Source organism: Pinus tabuliformis, chromosome 2_1 (assembly GCF_031772625.1).
Source record: "Pinus tabuliformis cultivar Carrire ecotype Pingquan chromosome 2_1, CPIR1, whole genome shotgun sequence".
Classification (NCBI taxonomy): Eukaryota; Viridiplantae; Streptophyta; class Pinopsida; order Pinales; family Pinaceae; genus Pinus; species Pinus tabuliformis.
The window spans coordinates 593,154,386-593,176,502 of record NC_142299.1 but is presented as its reverse complement, the minus strand read 5'-3'; the positions used below and the strand labels follow the sequence as shown (position 1 = coordinate 593,176,502).

General features: G+C 34.2%; 1 protein-coding gene across 2 annotated transcripts; it reads right to left on the bottom strand.

Moving 5' to 3' along the window:
- Positions 1-6,562: 6,562 nt before the first annotated feature.
- LOC149201853 (WAT1-related protein At1g21890-like) lies at positions 6,563-8,887 on the bottom strand. Of its 2 annotated transcripts, XM_089399840.1 has the most exons (7): positions 8,626-8,887; positions 8,419-8,478; positions 7,978-8,094; positions 7,562-7,793; positions 7,287-7,448; positions 6,933-7,084; positions 6,563-6,713 (listed from the first exon to the last, which is right to left on the bottom strand). In XM_089399840.1, the coding sequence occupies exons 1-7, from the start codon at positions 8,814-8,816 to the stop codon at positions 6,587-6,589; spliced, it is 1,041 nt and encodes a 346-aa protein (XP_089255966.1). In that variant the 5' UTR covers positions 8,817-8,887; the 3' UTR covers positions 6,563-6,586. The 2 variants fall into 2 exon arrangements, with proteins under 2 accessions (XP_089255966.1, XP_089255967.1); XM_089399841.1 differs by lacking the exon at positions 8,419-8,478.
- Between the last annotated feature and the right edge of the window lie 13,230 nt (positions 8,888-22,117).

Here is a 22,117-nt window from a genome sequence, read left to right as displayed (position 1 = left end):
AATCCAAAAATCCAGACTTCAAATAATATGCAATCGCCCCTAGAAGCCTTTTGGGTCAGTCATTCTTTCACATATTGCAATCACTTTGCTTAGGCCAAAAACCCAAATACACGAAAAATACAAAGAAAATCCACAAATCCGGATTTCAAATATTATAAAATCACGTCTATAAACTTATTGGGTCCATGCCTTGATTGCTAATCACAATCACATGTCGTATATGTCAACGACCCTTTGTATTGTTGCGATATGATTCACTGATTGCCAATCGGTGCAATCATATATCACACAGTCGCATAATCTCATGTCACATTGTCATAACGGCCCTTGTATCGAGGATTCGTTGATCGCTCTATTGGCACTATCACTATTGGCCCATCACATCCGTGTATCGCATCGGCCATGGGTATATGTCTCTGCTCCTCTGATCGCCCAATCGCCAATATCGCAATTGCTAATCGCACATGTAAACGGCCCGAGGTTCCAATATCACTTGAAGCCTTTCTCGTATTTTGATATGTCAGAGATCGCTAATCGGGGATCCTTAAGGACTGCTACTCTGCCCCTTAACATTTCTATGCGATATTTTCATGTAAAGCCTTAAGCCCCTTTTAATAAGCATTTGCCACCCTTTTCTAAGGATAATGGGCAAACTTCTTTTTGTGATAACTACATCTGAAGTCCATGTTTATCCATTCAAATTGTAGTAGATTGAGATTGAAGAGATCTATGCAATGAGACTATTTCCTAGAGCATCCTTTGACTTTAATTTTTCCTCTGTGAGGAAAATTCATATACTTAGAAGTCTATGTTAGATCCATTTTGGATCATGCCTTCCCACTAAAAAGCTTTTGGACTCCAAAAGACAGATATACTAATCTGAATAGTAAATGAGAGTAAAAACGCCCTCTTCTTTCGAACTTGATACAGTTGCCTTGCATAGTGCCTCTGAACCAAAGCCTTTGAACACTGTGCTTGCTTCCTGGGAAGAACTATTTTCCTCCATGACTTCCTGTAGGAGTCCTATTGAGAAGGTTAAAAATGGTAGTTTGAACTTCTCTGCCTTGATCATTGATCCAACGTGGCTCAAACAAATGTGAAGTTACATCTACTTCACAAAATTTTCATTCGTACCTATTTGACATATTGTTAACAACAATAGGATTATAGACAACAACTGGATGGCCTAAACTCCTGCTTCAACAAAAGAAACATATTTCACATCTTGTGAACACCTCCATGTTTTTACCTCTGCATACAAATGATTGACGAGATAGAAAGCCAACAAAACATGCCTTTAAAACAATTGACCCTTCAAGTCAAGCATGTAGAAAAAGAAACAATTGACCCTAAATTTCTTTTTCAAAGATGAAAAACTTCATCATTATCTCCATATTGGAGACCAATCAACTTTTCCCAAGTCAATATTGCATTACATGCATGCTTACAACAAAGTAATCAACCCTTCAAGTTAATCACACATACATGTTCAAATAACAAGGAAATCATCAACATCCATGTGTTGATGCATATCATGCTTATGCATGCATTTCATCTTTCAACTTTCGCTTAATTACACTGTACTTTTGAAGCTGAAATGAACATAATGTTGCAGCAATAAAGTGAGTCTCATACTCAACCTTTTCCATTCACCTTCTTGGTAAAACCCTGCAACTTGCATTCCATTAACAAAGAAATGAAAATAGATGCAACTTGATATAATGCATTTTCAAAAAGGCATGCAACCTTAATTGGATAATAATTCTAGTCATTTCTTACCAATCCATTTCAAAGGTCCTTCCTTTGTCTACACATCAACACCAACATGTGAATCATCCTGAAACACATCATTTATGGAAACTTCCTTTCCATTACTTGCACTTTTTCTTTCCACCTTCTTCAAGTTTCGTGGAAGCATTGTTGGATTTAAAGTCCAACACTTTTTAGCAATGTGTCCTTGCTTATGGCAGTAAGTGCAACACATGTGCATCTTCTTGACAACATGATTTGCCTTGTCCAATGAACCTTTGGCTTTTTGCTTCCTTTCCTTCAAAATTTTCCTGTATGTGGCCATTCTCTTCCAACATCTAGAAACATTATGGTTGTACAAACCACAAAAGGAGCATGCAATTCTTTTACCATACTTACATGGAAATTTATCATGCTTTACATAATAAAAAAGAATATGATTAGAACCAGATTTATACCTTTATTTTTCACTTTTATTGCCTTCATGAGGAGGTGAATTACATGAAGAAGTAGCTCCCTTTGGAACACCATCAATCTCTTCCAGGCTGTCAGAGTTTTCACAACTCTCTGGTTCAAGTGTATGCTGATATACATCTTCTTTCTACAAAATATGCTTCACACTATTGCATTCCCCAAGAATAAAATCTTCACAATCTTGAGGTAGAAGACTTGCAATGAAACTACTTCTTGGAATTGTTGTAATGGCCTTCATGGTAGCTTTGGAACTTTCTTCATAACACTGTCCATAGCCAAGACCCAAATACTTAGGCCTTTCCTCAACTATTATTGGCTCAACAATACCCTGTGCATGTTTGCCCAAGCGTTTTCCTTCATAGCCCATCTTGGACATTAACTTGCAACCTATGCCTCTGGTATGTTTTTCAAATGAACCAACATAAACATTCTTAGAAGAATTTGAAGAAAAACAAGAATTTTTTACCTCTTCTTCAAGTTGATACTTGACCAAGGCTTCTTTGGCAACAAGGAGCTGTGTCTCCAACTCATGCATCCTTTTCAGGTTCATATTTGCAATATGAAGTTTCCTCTCCATTTTCTGCAATTTGTCAGAAAGCAACTACTTCACTTCCTTCAAGGAATTCAACTTCTCTCTAACTATGATCCTCTTCCTTCCATCCTCATACATTTCTCTCACCATATCCATTATGATGAACATGTTTTTCTTCATGTCTTCATCAAAGACTCTTGTGAAGAAAGAAGATTTGAGAACTCACTTGTAGAAGTAGTCATTATCAAAATGAACAAAAGAACTTCAAACAAAATTAACAAAGAGCTTATTCAAGAAACCTTTTGCGACAAACCTCTTGTGCTTCAAGGACTGCCTTCAAGTCCTTTGGGATAAGAAGAATGCCTTCAACCCTTCTTCCCTCTTGTCCTCTCCTGGACTTAGTTATTAATAGATTTCACTTCTGCAAACTCACACAACAGTCATTTTACAAACATCAAAGAGCTAAATTCTTTCTACTGTTTGAATAGATTTCAAGTCAAAAAAGGATATATATTGCTCTATCAATCAAGCATTCTGATCTAATACCACTTGCATCATGATACCATCTGCTTTGGTATAACTTAAGCTCTGATATAACTAACACTGATATAACCAACTCTGACACCACCTCCTTTGAAGGTGGGGTTAATCAACTCGATGCTCCGATATAACCCACTCTGATACCACCTAATCTGAAATGGGGCACTAAAGGATTCTTGTCAGCTTAAAGAAACCTCTCCCACTCCAAAGCTTATATATATTTCCTAGATCTATGCTTATGATTCATAAATGTGGAATTAAAAGTGCTTGAAAGAGGTGTATGCTTGTGTTTGTTTTTAAATTGTTCAAGTGCTTATGTATAGTTGCTTATGCTAATGTTTAAACATACATAACAGTAAATAAAGCAGCAAATCAACAAACGCATAAGGGAACAATATAATTAGGAGTTCACCCAACCCTCTTGGACTACGTCTCTGTGAGCTCTAGTCAACTTGACTAGGCTCTCTGGGATTATCGTAAACTTATTTTACAAGTTCCACACTCAACTCCATTGGTTTGCAACCGAACCTATGTGTTTAGAATACCATGTTACCCCTCGTTGTCCTTACTTTGCAGACAGATCTAGGCTTCCTTGGACTAGGCTCCTTCAATTAGTGCTTTAAGCTATCTTGAGCTCTAGCTTGCACCAACTCCCTCATAACACTCTTAACTATCTCTAGATCTCCTTCTTCTATATCTAGCATGCTCTGGACATCAACAATAGCTTGATCATTTGATCTCATTGTTGTCCTGAACTTCATTACAGCCCATGGCTCTTAAAAGTCTGTTTGAGCTCTCTGGCTCTGCGGGTCTAGCTCTCTAGCTAATTGGCTCTGGTTCTCTTAGCTATTTTGCTCTATCTGTGTGGCTCTGCCTCTAACCTTTGGTGGTTCTGCCTCTACTCGGCCCTCTGGCTCTGAAGTTCTCAGGGTTTCTGGCTCTCGGTGCTCAAGTCTTGGGCTCTCTGTCCCTTTCGTCTTTCGCTCGACCTCCAAGCGACCCCCTGCCATTTATGCTATGTATGTATTTATCGTGCATCAGCTTTTTCCTCTGCAATCATGGAAGACCGATCAATTCATTAAAGAATCAGCTTTCCCATTGAAACACACTCGCGGGTATAGGAAACCTGGTCATTTGGCCTCCTCCGACAATCATCCCAAATTCCAACACTTAATGGAAATACACAGAGAAACACACAAAAAACACATTATGGGCCTCTTAGCGAGACTTAAAATAATATAGAATCGCATCTATATCCTTCTTGGGTCCGTGTTCTTCATTGCACATCGAAAATCGCATTGCCTATGGAAAAACATCAATACATGGGAAATACATAGAAAATTCGAAGATCCGGACTTCAAATAATATCAAATTGCCGCTTTAAGCCTTTTGGGTCCGTCATTCTATCGCATATCGCAATTGCTTTGTGTACGCTAGAAACCCAAATACATGGAAAATACAAAGAAAATCCACAAATCCGGATTTCAAATATTATGAAATCGTGTCTATAAACATATCGAGTCCGTGCCTTGATCGCTAATCGCAATCACATGTCACATATGTCAATGGCCCTTTGTATTGCTACGATGCGATTCATTGATCACCAATCAGCACTATTGGATATCGCACAATCGCATAATCACATGTCGCATTGTCACAACGACCCTTGTATCGGGGATTCGCTGATTGCCGATCACTCTATCGGTGCTATCGCTATCGGCCCATCACATCGGTATATTGCATCGGCATGGGTCTATGTCTCTGCTCCTCCAATCGCCCGATCATTGATATTGCAATCGCTAATCGCACATGTAAAAATCCTGGGGTTCTGATATCGCTTGAAGCCTTTCTCCGATTGCAATATGTCAGAGATCGCCAATCGGGGATCATTAAGGACTGCTACTCCGACCTTTAACATTGCGATGTGATATTTGCATGTAAAGCCTTAAGCACCTTTTAGTAAGGATTTGTCTCCTTTTTCTAAAGATAATGGGCAAACTTCTTTTTGCGATAACTCCTTCATCCAGAGTCCATTTGCGCCGTTCAAATTGCAATAGATTTAGATTCAAGAGATCTACGCAACGAGACTATTTGCAAAAGCATCATTTGACTTTTATTTTTCCTATGTGAGGAAAATTCATAGACTTAAAAGCTAATGTTAGATCCATTTTGGACCAATATCCATGGTTAAGAATCTTTTCATCTTGTTATAAAATATTTTGATTGCCAAATAAGCTATGTTTGTTGGACATGTGGTATTGATAAGGCATGGTATTGTAACAAATCTTATTTAGAAGCTAATAATACACATGGTAAAGTGGGGGTGAATATTCATGGTTAAGATTATTTTCATAATGATTTAAAATATTTTGATTGTGAAATAAGTTATAGTTTCTGGGCATGTAGTATCGATAAGCCATGGTATTGGCCCATGGTATTGTAACAAAGTCTATTTTTTATAAATTAATAATATCCATGGTAAAGTGGGGATGAACATCTATGGTTAAGAGTCTTTTATTGTTATAAAATATTTTGGTTGTGAAAAAAGTTATAGTTTCTGGGCATGTGGTATTGATAAGTACTCATATTGGCCCATGGTATTGTAACAAAGCCTATTCACAAGTTCAAAACAAAATCAAAATATAACAAATTAAATTTTATTATTTTTACTACTTTAACATTTTATTATTAATTGAGCCAACAATTAAATGTTTACAATCATCTAGATACTAAGGTATCACTTTTATTTTATTTTTTACTTTTTTTAATTCTAATGATCATTAAAATTGTTTACATTGTTTACATACTTACATGAGACCATTACAATAAATAAACATGACGAACAAATAATCTTAAATAACGATTACACTAAATAAACATGATGAACGAACAAATAATCTTAAATAACGATTACAATAAATAAACATGATGAACAAATAATCTTAAATAATAATAAATAGAAAGTAAGCATATTATATAGGATTTAAATCATAAAAAAAATACAATTCTTTCTGGAAATAAGCTCTTTATATGAATCATTAACTAGAAAAAGGTTATATAGTTCTTGTTTTGCTCTTAATCTATGAGTTTTGAACCTGTTTTAAATAATATTCTGCCTCCATAATTAAAACACTTCAGCCAGATTCCCAATTGAACTGCGTCCATAAAGAAACCATTTCCTCCAATACACTCTTAAGATATATTCAAATACACTCTTGAGATATATACATTAACCATTAATAAGGAAACGTTAACATAAATATTTAATGAATCCACTTCATCTTTGCGATGCTATTTTCGTATTCCTGTCGAAATATTACTGTTAGACTCTTCGCCATCACATGGGGCTTTCACGTCCTTTGCTTTGCCCCAGAGCGTCGTATAAAGTCCCAGAATAATCAAAATTGCGCCCACTACCCTACAAGTATTCAGCATCAATATCACTAGATCAGAATTGCGTTCACCGCACTACACATTTTCAGCGTCAACATCAACAGGATACACACTGTTTCGAATCTTTACAAAATCAAAAGCGGTCATGTGCAGGGATGAGGTCAAATACGCAATTTTTGAGAAATATTTCAATCGCTGCATGATAAATACAAATGGAAATTATCGAAATTGTATTGTTGCTTACCTTCCCAAATGGAGATTCACATGAATAATGATAAGCTCCATGATTGCAGTGCAAATCGTGGCTAGTGGGTTGAATATTGCCACGAACACAGGCCCTCTCTTGCTTATACCCCAAGCTATAAAAAAAAATACCACTGAAGAACCTACCATGCCCTGAAACATTGAATGTATTTATCAATCAAACTATCTACTAAGGATTGTTCTAATTAATGTTTTGCTGCTATATTTAATCTGTTAATTCGCGAGAACTTTTCATTCCAACAAACAATTTGTGTTGAGTATCATGATGCTCTTTTTTCAGAGAGAAAAAACTTCATGACTTATATTAAGAGGATATAAGTATCATGATGCTTACCGTATATACAATACTAAGAAGATCAATATTCCATCCTATAGACCATACATTCGACTTCTTACTCGCGAAGATAATACCAAGTAGAGCTGATTCTACTGCACTAATAACATTCAGGAGTGTTGTTAATGATAGCTGAGCCGGGTACCTCTTCAGCACAGGTGCCTGTGTTGAATTTCACCAATCATACCATTGACAGTCAAAGAATTATAAGCAGGATAATATCAATGGAATAGGTAGATAAAACTGAAATGGTAAGTAAAGGTTTTAAAGATGACCTGAAAAGCAATATAGGCAGACCAAACCACAACGGCCACAAAAACCAGGATGGAGCCTAGTACAATATTAGGCTTAGATTTGTAAGTGATATGATGGCTTTCCCCACCAGGCGATAAAAAATGAAGTTCGGGTCCCCTGTATAAGGTCATGACCATTGCACCAGTAACGCTTATAACTGTGCCCATAACTTTTGCTTGTCCTCTTAAACTTCTGAGATTCACTTTCTCCTGTCTAGCAAAACAGGCAAGTTGAATTAGCATCATGCCCAATGGTAATCCCCTGACATGCAGTATTGTAAATTAAAGATCTGCAGAATTCATTTGATAAACAGAAAGGAATTTGACAGCTTCAGATGCACTGCAATTTCCGAAACTTAGTTCATCTGGCATAGTAACATCAACGTAACAACTTCTACCTTCGAAGTGTGGCTATTACAAAAGTTAAAACGGGAACAAGATTAAATGCTGCTGCAGTAAACGTGGAAGAAGTGTAGTGCAATCCTGGAATGTAGCAATTATGAGTGATCGCGATTCTGTAACAGAAAATCGATAAAAAATGATTTTATATTAATGCATTGTAACACTGCCGACACTAACACTATTGGTAAATCGATTTCAAATACCAAATTTCCAATCGATTTCAAATACCAAATTTCCAGAAACTAGAGTCAGTAGAACTTGCTTTCTGGTATTCTCTTGCTTTCTGGTATTCTCTTATAAGTCTCTAGAACTAGAACTTGCTTTCATATTGCTGGTATTCTCTTATAAGAAAGACTTATAGGTGAAGCCTAGAAAAAAAAATTGAACACGTTCGTTCAATAATATTAGAGAAAATATAATGTCTAGCCAATACCTACCCACTTCCAAGCAAGAAAATTTGAAAAAAAACAGGCCATGTCAAAGGTGGTCTTTGCTTTCTGCAAAACGGGATGACAAATTAGGTAATGCTCTCTTTCAGCGTCTCTCTCTATGTCTACAGCTAGTTAGTTTCATGATACTGTTCATTCACAAATTGAAAATAATTCTTTTAAGACCTAAACAAAAAGATCAGAATGAGTGTAAACCTTTCTGAAAAATAAGCCACAGGAGCAATAGTAATTGTTGCAAAAATCTGTCTGTATGTCACAAAAACAAAGTGATTCATGCCATCTCCTAAGGCAATTCTCACCATAATGTACACGCCTGCAGAAGCTACCTGTACTATAATCTGAGAAAGATAGGGTTTGAGTTTCTCAATTCGCTGCAAAGAAGCCATTATATTATACTTCCGGCTAACCTTGCCGGAACCTTAAACGCTCTAGCTTCTTGTCACGGATATTTCAAGGAGACTGGCCTATGAACCTTCTTATATACCAGTGAGATTAAGCGCCCAACATTTAGACAAATCAGATTCTCTTGAAAAGGGGGCTCAACTTACAATCGGGTTCGTACACATTATTATTTTCTCTCTAATATTGGAATAAAATAATAGCCTAAGGCTTCATTTAGAAGATGTGCATTCAACTTTTGGAATCATTGTCTTCCGCGCACCAAACGCTTTGGCATTATGCGATGCTATTCTCTGGTTTATCTCGTACTCTGTTTTTATCAACTTTTTCATATTCGAATATTTAAGAGCTATTAGTTTGGAAATCCTTTTTTTTTTTATCAACCTCTTCATATTCGAAGATTTAAGAGCTATTAGTTTGGAAATAATCAGATTTTTTGGAAATAATCAGATTCGAAAATCTGATTATGCTGGTGTTAAAATAAATTAGTAGCATTGAGATAGTGCCTTGAGTCGGCACATCAACCTCCAATGGCCTGGGGCACTGGACCCTCGTCCATCTGGAGCCCCACCAACAGGTTGTCTGCCTCAAAAATATTATAACAAACAAGAAATTAGTGGTACTGAGGTACTAGTGGTACTAAGGCAGGGCAAGAGCTAACCAGCTTGTCATATGGCATTAAATGACTGGCATTAAATGACTGGTTAACTGCGTGCTCGATATTCCTATAACACAAATTTATTATTTTTTATTTACAAAGTCACCGTGTGTATTATCGGGATATCGAGAACGCAACTAACCAACCATTTAATAGCCTATAACAGACGGGTTAGCTCTTGCCCTGAGTTAGTGCCCTCGATCTACCAATCAGCTTCCAAATATCTGCATTCTAGTCGATCTGAAGCCCCACCAGAACTGGGTATTTGTCTAAAGAAATAGTGTAAGTTGAGGCGTTTCAGTGCATCAGTTCGAAGAGAAATTCAGTTTACTTGTGGGGTCTGGGGTAGATGCATTAAAATACGCTGACAGTGGTGTTGATTCGGTTCTAACCATTCAATCCTTCTAATAAAAAGAAACCAACTTTATATTTATTTAATATTAACAAAATTACATTTGATTGGTACTATGAATTAATAAATGATACTTTTATAATTGATAGTATGAATTGATAAAACTAGCAATAAATGAAATTCAAATGAAAGTACCATATTAACATATATCTATTCGGACACATGTTCATTTTAAAATCTTGTAAGTCTTCGGATATTATTTATACTATGAATTTATACAAGATACCCATAAATGATTTCAAATGAAATTATCATATTAACATAGATCCATTTTAAGATACCATTATTCTAATATCTTTTAAGTTTTTGGATATTTTATGTATTATGATATATAAAATATTATGTGTTTTATGAATGAAAAATTAATCTTAGGGAGAATTAATATTATAATTTTTTCACTTTTTAACTAAGAAAGAATTTAATAATAAATTTAAATTTACTTTTAATTTTATAAATAATAGTTTATATAGATTTTTATATTTTATTTTAAATTTTAAATTTCTATTTAAAATAAATTAATGTTAAATACTAATTTTAATTATTAACTCATTATTCATTATTTATGTAATAGGAAAAATTACTATATATATTTATATAAATATCATATTAATATATTATATTTAAAATGAATATATAAATAAATTTACTCATCACAAACAACTTCATTATATTTGTATTATTTTAAATATAAATTTAGTTACAATTTAGCTTCTATAGATTTTTATATTTCATTTTTTATTTTTAAATTAAATTTAACATAAACTAATATAAATTAATGTTAAATACTTATTTTAATAATTAACTTATTATTACATGATTCATTATTCCACATGTAATAGGATAAATTATTATATATATTTATATAAAGTATGACTTTAATATATTATACTTAAAATTAGTATATAAATAAATTTACAAATAACAAATAACTTCATTATATTTTTATTATTTTAAATTTGAATTTAGTTTGAATTTTATAAATGAGAGTGTATATAAATTTTTAAATTTAATTTTTAAGTTTTCAGTTTAATTTAACATAAAATAATATAAATTGATGTTAAATACTAATTTAAACTAGAAAAAAATCTTTCGAATTAATCATATTGATAGGATTTGGTCGACTTTTCAAACCAGGTAATGTGGTTCATCTTACTCCTGAAGATAAACCACATTAGTTGTTTGAAACATCCACCAAATCCTATCAATGTGATTAATCCGAAAAACTTTCTTCTACATATGGATCACAAAAGTCTTAGATCTAACTAATTTAAACTATTAACTTATTATTCATTATTCATGTAATTGGAAAAATTACTATATATACTTATATACAATATGACACTAATATATTATAATTAAAATGAGTATATAAGTAAATTTACAAATCACAAACAACTTCATTATATTTTTATTATTTTAAATTTGAATTTAGTTCCAATTTTATGAATCATAGTTTATATAGATTTTTATATTCTATTTTTAATTTATAATTTGAATTTAACATAAACTAATATAAATTAATCTTAAATACTAATTTTAACTATTAAATTATGTTTCACTATTTATGTATTAGGAAAAATTACTATAAATATTTATATGAAATATAACATTAATATATTATACTTAAAATGAGTAAGTAAAAAAATTTACAGATCACAAACAACTTCATTTTAGTTTTATTGTTTTAAATTTAAATTTATTTCCAACTTTATAAATGATAGTTTATATAGATTTTATATTTCATTTTAATTTTTATTTTTCAATTTAACATAAACTAATATAAATTAATGTTAAATACTAATTTAAAATATTAAATATTTATTCACTGTTGGTATAATAAAGTAAAACATAAATATATTATACTTAAAATAAATATATAAATAAATTTACCCATCACAAATACATTCATTATATTTTTATTACAATTTCATTATAATTTTATTATTTTAAATTTAAATTTATTTCCAATTTTATAAATGAGAGTTTATATAGTTTTTAATATCTAAATATTAATTTAAATATTCAAAAAATTAATATATATTTATATAAATTATAACATTATATATTATAGTTAAAATATGAGTATATAAATAAGTTACACATCACAATTTGAATGGAAGTAAAAAACAACTATCAATAAATTTAAAAAGGTTGGTTTACTTTCAATTAGTCTAATTATTAACTAGATAACTAAAGGAACTTTTTACCTTTACTTTCTTTACTCACATATAAAAAAAAACGTTAAATCTAAAGTATTTTAGATAAGGTGAAGATTTAAATAGTTAATTCATAATCCATATTTACATTTTTTGAGTACAAAAATATTATATATCCTCTTCACAGAGAGTCGTAAAAAATACCCTTTCATACACTAAATAAAAATACTAAAATATCTTCAATATAAATTGGTTTTGTTTTTAATCCAATATAATAAAGGTCATTAGCCGCATGAAAAATAAAAAATTGTAAAATATTATCAATATTTAATACCCAAACTTATTTTGATGTAGGTAGTTAATCACACAAAATATGACAAATTAGAAAGGAGGTAGTTATTTATATGGAAAACAATTTAACAAATAATAAAACAAGAAAATGGAATAAAACAAACTGAGAAAAGGAGCGTAATTTAATGTGCTTATATATATATATATATATATATATATATATATATATATTTTAAATATGAAAAAATTTGTACACTTATTTTGATGTAGGTAGTTAATCACACAAAATATGACAAATTAGAAGGGAGGTAGTTATTTATATGGAAAACAATTTAACAAATAATAAAACAAGAAAATGGAATAAAACAAACTGAGAAAAGGAGCGTAATTTAATGTGCTTTTATATATATATGTTTTAAATATGAAAAAATTTGTACACCTTTTTCTAGTGTAAGTGTTTTTCTTTTAATCGTTTTCTTTTTCAATTATTTCATGTCCAACAATATTTAAAATATATATTAAAGTATTTTATTTAAAATGGATATCGAAATACTTATGATCAAAATTAAAATATTATTTATTATTAATATTTTTTAAATATTTATCTTTCGTACCTCTAATGCTATCACTATCTTTCTTTCTCTTTTTCTCCCTCTCCCCTCCATCTATGTCTCCCTCTATCTTCTTTGTCCTCTCCATCTTCGCGCCTCCATCTTTCTCTTCTCCTTCTCTCCCTATCTCTTTCCTCTCCTCTTCTCTCTCTTCCCTCATCTCTTCTCTCCCTCACTCTCTCTCCGATCTCTCCCTTGTCACTCCATCTCTCTCCACCTCCATCTATCTATGTCTCTTTTCTTTCCTCCCTCTCTTCCTCTCCAGCTCCATCTTTCTCTCTCCCTCTCCTTGCTCCCCTCTTTTTTCTCTTCCTTCCTCTCTCTCCCTCTCTCTCCAACCTCTCCCCCCTCTCTCTTGGGTAAATTTCTTCTTATTGTATTGTGTTTAAGAAAGTAAATAATTTTTAAAAACTTATTTGATTGAAAAATATTAAACCTATATTTTGGATCAATCATGTCAAAGAAGATACAATAATGAAAAACATAAAATAATCATCCACTCTATTTTCTCTTTTAGTGTTACTAACTTTGCTTACTCTCATAGTTTGGATCCTTACTTAAGATGGATCTATGTTGGTTCTTAATAATAATATTTATATTATATATATGTCACATCTTTATATAAAAATATTCTCATTTTTAATTTTTTTCAAACCTTGATTTAATTTCTATGGTAGTATTTTTAGTAGTGAGGATGGGGGTTTAGATATATCTCAAAAGTAAGTATAATTTTTTTGCTACTATATTTTATAAAAGAAATGTTATAAAATTATAATAAAATAAAATATTTATAAAATATTTTGATATTGAAATAAGTAATTGTTTTTGGCCAAGTGGTATTGATAAGCTATGAAATTGACCCATGGTATTGTAAGAAAGTCTATTTACAAGTTAATAATATATATGGTAAAGTGGGATGGCTATCCATGGTTAAGAATCTTGTCATATTTTTATAAAATATTTGGATAGTAAAATAAGTTGTGATTTTTAGGCATATAGTATTGATAAGCCATGGTATTGGCCCAAGATATTGTAACAAATGTTATTCCCAAGTTCAAAATATCAATGACAAGGTAGGGGTGAATATCAATAGTTAAGAATCTTATCATATTGTTATAAAATATTTTGGTTGTGAAACAACTTATTTTTTTCAAGCATGTGGTATTGTTAAGCCATGTGGTATTGTTAAGCCATTGTATTGGACCCTGGTATTGTAACAAATATTTTTTACAAGTTAATAATATCCATCATAAAGTGAAGGATGAACATCGATGCTAAAGAATCTTGAGATATTGTTATAAAATATTTTGATTGTGAAATGAGTTATATTTTCGAGCATGTGGTATTGATAGACCATGGTATTGGCAGGCACTGAGGCACTAAAATCTGAAGCAAAAAGTGCCTCGATCTCAAACCACTGAATCACTATAACATTGATACTGGAGTACAGGAAGATTGTTCTATGTTGGAAAAGAACAACTACCCTTGAGTGGAGAAGCCTGAAGTAGTGGAGAGAAACACTGAAGCACAAGGTGCATGATGCTCGGAGCACTAAAGAATTAAAGCACTACAATACAGGACCACTAAAGGACATTGAAAAGTACTGGAACGTGGCACAGAAGGTAGAGGAAAAATAACATGGGGTTGCACTTGAACACTAGGGTTGAGTATTGGGTAGTTGAACACAAACATTTGCATTAGTAGCTTGTACATAAAAAAATTCTCCCACTTTCTTGTTTTGGTATTGCACTGATTTACATCAATTTTCCCAGTGTCTTATGGATAGTTTCCCCTCTAGTGAGATTGATTCATACTTCCCTCTCATTCAAATTTGGGTGATATTACTCCTTGCTGTTATGCTCACACCCAGACTCTTATTAACATCCTTCAAATTTTAGAATTGAAGATGTGTATTTTCCCTTTCTCTATTTATACTTCTCACTCTGTCTTTGAAAACTCTCCCGAACCATCTGATTCTCTCTCGTGGTAGAATTGCAGTATAAATTGTTCTGGATATTGCAGAGACTTACTCTACTCCTGTAGTATAGGATGCTTGAAAGTTTGGCGAGACTTTATAAATTCGCTCTGGTACTATGGGGGTGGCAGCATTGGGTGGCCTTGCCTCTATTGTGGGTGGAATTGTAGTCTATGCTAGTGTCACATTTGTAGCCTTTAATCCTACTATCTATAGTATTTGTATTCAGAGATTGGATTCAACTCGCTTGACTAGTTAGATTGGACTCGTTTTCGGTCTCGGACATATCTCTTCTCTTTGATGCTTCCATTGATCTCTCCCTCATTTGCGGGTTGGTCTGGGATCGATCTTGGATCTGAAAGGTGGTGAACGTTTTCCAGTTATTTTTATCTGGCACAGGGTGATTGGACCCCGAAGTACTCAATTGGTGACAACCTGGATTATCTTGGTACTCATCTCCTAAAGTTTACAGACATATTTCTTTCTAATTCGGGTAGTTTCTCTTAGTTATTGCGGGTGAAGGTTTTGAGACGAATTTCTCAATCCCATATTTATGACCCGGTACCATGGGGGCAATGTTGGACTAACTATGGAGAGATTGATCATCCTAATAAACTTTTCTAAGTATGCTGCTCTGTCTCTTTTATGGGGAATTTATCATTTACATCTTAGTACTTCTAGTACTCGTTGTTGAGACGGTCATATCGCATGAGGGGTTAATGGAATATCTGTCGATCCTCGAGGATATATAGATTTCACTTTCATTACTCGGATCACGAAACAACATCGGGTGGAGATCCAGATATTTCATTAAATTATCTTTAACATATTATATCTGGGCAAATCTTTGGATGGTCGTAGACATTTGTCTCTTGTCCAGCCATTCCCATTCCTGATGGAGGCCAAGAAGGACTTACTTGAACATGATGTGGAATTCCAGGACGCATTTTTACAAGGTACAATTTCTTCTGAGCGGGCAAGGTATAAGCAGATTACCCGAAGGGACGTGTTAAACGAACATTGCATGCTAGTAAGTCTCTCATCCAAGACACGTGGACCTTGGCTTTTGAATTTCCCACTATCCCTCCTAGTGCTACTTCCATACAAAGAAAGCGTTGTCGGATTGATCGAAAACCCATTCATTCGTACCCGGTGACAAAGCTCCTTAGCTTCGGTCATGACATAATTTGGGAGAGAGTATCAGGCTCGAAGAAGAGGGCCTTAGTAGGTAAGTGGATATCTACAGAATTATTTGAACTGGGTATGCGGAATTGGGCGAATAAAACATGGGAACTACTTCTGGGATATGCTCCGAAGATCAACATCCTGATGAACTCTTGGTTCAACATAAATTTCCTGCACATGGAGGATACCGAAAATATTATGAAAATGCCTTGGGTTCGAGGGAGGAGTTTCTTACATCTTCATAAATAGTACATCAAGTTTAATCCTTTATGCGACACGCCCAAAAATGAGATTGTATGGGTCAAATTTCCTCGGGTTCCCTTGAATTTTAAACGATGAGGGCTTTGAAGGAATTTGGTAATGCAATCAGTAGAATCATTTCTATTTATCGCAAGGTGGTTCAAGTGAGAGATGAACGATTGGCCTGGATATTAGTACAAGTTTGTTTCTCTGGAGGCTTCTATGAAAACCAACCTAGATTTAGCATGGGGACCTATTCCACTTCGACAATGTCTAGATTATTGGGGAATCCCCTTTCGCTGCCTATTTTGCAACCTGACGTGACACTTGATGAAGTGTTGTCCAAGTAGGAGATATGCCGGGTGGGCTCCTCCGCGAGATGACTATCCTCATCGTCCACATGCGGAGACTGCGCTCCCACACAAAGGTACTTGAACTTCCCCCTCTCAGATCTATACTTCCACATCCTCTTTGTTTGCATCCTCTCCCTCTCCAACTCGGGTGAGTTTACATGTTTTACCGGGTGCTGATAACCTTCCTTGCCCTCCACCTGTTGTTGAATTACCTTCGGAGACTATTACTGTCCCATCGACTAAAGAGTCCCAATTTTTATCTGTTAAACATAGTTAGATCCCGGAGAATTATCCTCCCTACGATTGTTATGAATTTCCCTGCTCCCCTAATCCTACCCTCTCAAAATCTCCCTTCATGCCTCCACTGAATTTTGTAATATCTCGGCCTCCTATATGCTCTGTTGATCCCTCCTTGAACTCCACCCATAACTCTATTGGAAGTGACATTGATTTCCTTCTTATTAATCCTTAGTTAGACTTAAATTCATTGCCCATTTAGAAGGCTTACCCTTCTCGGACCTCCCCCCACATCAGTCTGCACTCTACCAAAAACTGTTGAGAAAATTCACCATAAGGGTAGTAAACATTTTCAGGGTCGATATGGGCACATTTTGATCTTTTGCATGACTCCACTGACCTGATGGATGTCCCCATCATTTCTTCCCCTGACCGTCAGGCACTTAGAGCATCGCAGCTCACTTTTGTGCCTCCATGATGTGCATCCCTTCCATGAATGTTAGGGGTTTGGGGAACCGGTCGAAACTGTTGGGGATCAAGCATATTATTGAGGATACTCATTCTTTTATTATTTTAATTTGTGAAACTATGGCCGACTCTACTCAATTCAATGAAATTGTGATAGGAATTGTCTCAATATGTAAATCAATCATGGTCGATCGTGTTTATTTCAATGTTTATAATATTTTTCCTAGGGTTTATATGTGTTGGGTTTATAATATTAGTCCCTTGAATTTAATATTATTCCCTTGAGTTCATAATCCCTTGGGGTCTTAGTATTAATCCCTTCGTTTTATTATTCCTTTGGGTTTTTCATATTAATCCCTTGGGTTTATTATTCCCTTAGGCTTATAATATCGATCATCGCAAACCATTGTCAATCATAGCCAAGCCTGCTTGAACATCACATTATGACAAGGGTTGTCTCATCATGAAAAGAAATAATAATCCCTTAGGTTTATTGTTCCTTTGGGTTTATTATATCAATCCCTTGGGTTTATATTATTAGTCCCTTTTGTTTAATAGCATTCCCTTTGGTTCATAATCACTTGGGGTTTTAGTACTAATCCTTTGGGTTTATAATATCAATCGCTTGGGTTTATTATTCCTCAGTCAAACATGGTTTATTATGATGTCGACCATGGTCCAACATGGAATTGTGATAAGGATTGTCTCAATATGAACATCAATGAAGGTCGATCATGTTTATTTCAATGTTTATATTATTTGTGTTAGGGTTTATATACGTTGGGTTTATAATATTAGTCCCTTGGGTTTAATATTATTCCCTTGGGTTCATAATCCCTTGGGGTTTTAGTATTAATTGCTTAGTTTTATTATTCATTTGGGTTTATAATATCAATCCATTGGGTTTATTATTCCCTTAGGTTTATAATATCAATCATGGTCAACCATTGTTGATTCTCACATTGTGACAAGGATATATATTAGGAGTTTATATAATTATCATAATATTAATATAATATTTATATAGTAATATATATAAATAATCTGGTTGTTAATATTTATATAGTTATTAATAATCCTAAGCACTGATAATAATTAACCCTATGTCCCTGGATGCGGGTGACATAGGTGTCATTAATGGCTCTCATGCCAACTATTATTAACGCGTACTCCATGCTGCAGAGCAGCGGGGCTCCCCATACCTTCACCTTAAGTAAAGAGGATAATCAGCATTTCGACGGAGATGGCGGTGTCTGGGCATTTATGGTTTACTCCGTTTGAAGCACGGCAAGGATGGTTATATTCAATACATCCTGGTTCTTCCCTCTCATGTTGTGTTTCAATTCTTCTGGCTCTAAGTTCTAGTCATCGAAGGTTTCAGGAGGTAAGAGGGTCTTCTTTTTCAGAGGCACGCTTCGCAGGTTTCAGGCACGTCTCAGGGGTAAGCGGCTCTCTCATCCTTCTCAAACCCGCTCAGTGTGTATTTCCTGTTCTCTGGCTCAAGCATTTTGTCTCTCAATTGCTCTCTTTGTTGTTTCTGTTGTTTCTGTGGCCATTCATTCGCTCCTCAATATGGTCCGCCAAGGTGGCAGGAGGAGACCCAGAGGGCATCATGGTGATGGCTCTCGGCCTACAGCCAGCAGCTCTGAGAACCCTGAACATTCACCTGCCAATCTCCCTCCCTCTCATGCGAATGTGCAACCCTCTAGCCCTGCTCGTAGGCCTATCCCGAATAGTGCTTTTCAAACCACCCATTTTAAATTCCAAAGCAACCTCAATAGACCTCTGATTTCTGCCCATATCACCATAATTCTCTCGGAAGAAGAAAACCAGATCCATCCTCTGGCCTGTATCGCTCTGGAGCCCTCTCAGAGCAGCGAGCAGCAGTTGACCATGGGTAGCGCGGAGAAAGATCTGGTGGATCAACCAGGCCATATTGACAGCCCAAGAATCACTCTGCCCCATGTAGAAAATTTCCCTGCTGTGGGGGATGGAACTCTGAATGATTCTAATCACCCAATTTCGATCCCAAAGGACGATAAGGCCGGCAATGAAGTTCTGTGTTTGGTTAGTGACTGTCCAGCAGAAGAGAAGACTCCTGGCGGGGACAAGGAAGCCTAAGGCCATGCGGCACGGTTTTGTCTCTTTTTGCTTTTTGTCTGTCAAGCAGATGATCGCTTCCAGGTTTCATTGAAGACACATATGGCTCAATTCCGTCGGCTTGACGATTTTGGTCATTTCCAGGGCAGTGGCAACGTTTTTACAGTCAGACTCGCAATGGATACTCGCTTCCATGTTCTCATGCACAATATTCTTATCTACTGGTCCTTCTCTGATATGTTCTTCTGTCATGTAGTTTTTTGTAGCACTTATGCTCAGAATCCTTCCATTCTGAGGCGAACTTGTTGTGTAAAGAGCCCTCATGAATCTTCTGAGGCCTCGATTACTTGTAAAATTATTTTTATTTTAAGTTAATAGATACTAGTCTTTGCCGAGAAAAAAATAATAATTAACCCTATGTATACAAACCCTAAGATAAATATTAAAAATACTAAAGCCTAATGATAATAATAATAATAATAATAAGTGTTTATATTATTATAATAATATATATTATATTATTATGATAATATGGTAATTGTATTTGCATATTATTATAAGAATATAATAATAATATAATATTATTATAATATTATAATCTATTATTATTATTATTATTATTATTATTATACAATATAATTGTTATTTTTTTTTTATAATTTTATATTATTAGATTATTTAGATAAAATAATGATAATATAATATTATTATGAGCTATTCTTATTATTAATTAATCTATATTAGGAGTTTATATAATTATTATAATATTAATATTATATTTATATAATAATATATATGAATAATATGGTTGTTAATATTTATATAGTTATTAATAATCCTAAATACCCATAATAATTATTAATGTGGTTGATATAAGCCTATCGGCGTATATCAACCACATTGGAAAATGTGGTTGCATATATGCTTGATATACGCCGATAGGCGTATATCAACCATATAGGTAAACATGGATGTGCTAGTTATTTTAATTCATGAAACTATGGCGACTCTACTCGATCCATTGCATCTTTATCCATATTTTTCCTGTGTGGCACATTGTAGCTATAGGATCATCTGGAACTTCTAGTGGCATTATTTCTCTCTAGGATCCAGGTCGGGCACATTTCCATGCATGTAGTCTCTTTGTGTGTATTCTACTATCTGGACACATTCATCATATTCCTGATTGCATACATATTCCTAACAGGTATGCCCCTTATCGAGATCGATCAAATTTCTCAGAGAGAATCAAAAGTTGCAATATATTGAAGATTAAGTGTCTCATACCGACTGGATACCTAAATGCTATGCTCATGGTGCATGAATCTTGGGGAAAAAACAATAGAAATGATCCATTTGCTCATAGCCTATACAATCTATTTGTCGAGATCCATCTCGTTGACATGTGTTGCAACCCTCTCACTCTGACATGGAAAAATAGAAGATCTGGAGAAGGACACATTAAGAATTGTATCGATGGATTCCTAGTTCAAGAGGATTGGATTAAAAGGTTGGGACACCTGAAGTCATCCATTCACAAGACTTATATTTCATATCACACTCCTATTTTACTCAACTCGAGGATGGAGAATGTTTGAAAGGGGATCCAATTTAAATTTAACAAAGTATGGTTGGATGAATTTGAATTCAACAATGTGGTCTCCACACTTTGGTTTGAAATGTCAGAGATTTGTGAGGATTCCGCTATGAAATCCCTGGTATATAAGATCAATACTATTAAATGTAGAACATGAATTTGGGAGAGGACCAAAAAACAAGAGATGATTGCAGAACTGAAGCATATCTCACATTTTTTTTTTGAACTTGGCATGTCATTGGAACAAAAATTCCCAACACACGACGATTTGGAAAACTTACGATTGTTGGAAGAAAGAAAAAATGAGATATTGAACATTCAGAACATTACTTGGAGAATTAAAAGTAGAGCTACTGGGCTTCAGGAAGGAGACAGGAAAACCAAGTTCTTTCACAAGTACACTACTTACCGAAAACATTGCAATACGATATGGCAGATTGAAACTCTCGAGGGGCATATCAAGAATACTACTTGGGATATACAAATTGAAGCTGTAAAATTCTTTGGACATTTCTATCAGGCCACTATAGATGTCCAATTCGTTCATCAAGAATGGGCACTAAAATAGTATCCTAATATGTTTGTTAATTTCACTAATGAGGAAATATACAGTGCTATTACCTTGGAGGAAACTTCGCATAGATTGGGATCCTTTGCTAAGGATAAAGTCCAGGTCCAAACGAATGGACTGTGGAATTATTCATACACTTCTTTGAGTTGTTGGGTAGCTACCTTATGGATATTGTCAAAGAATCTAGAACAAGGGGAAAGATTTCGGGAGCAATCAATTCAACATTTCTAGCTCTCATTTCAGATAACTCATCCCCAAAAACCTTCTAGAAATGCATGCCTATTTCCCTCTACAACATTTATACAAAATGATTTCAAAGGTAATTTCCAGACATATTAAATTGGTCTTATCCACTCAAATGTCCAGAGAACTGTTTGGTTTCCTTAAGAATCGCCAGATTGATGATGCGATAGCAATGGCATAAGAGTCCATCC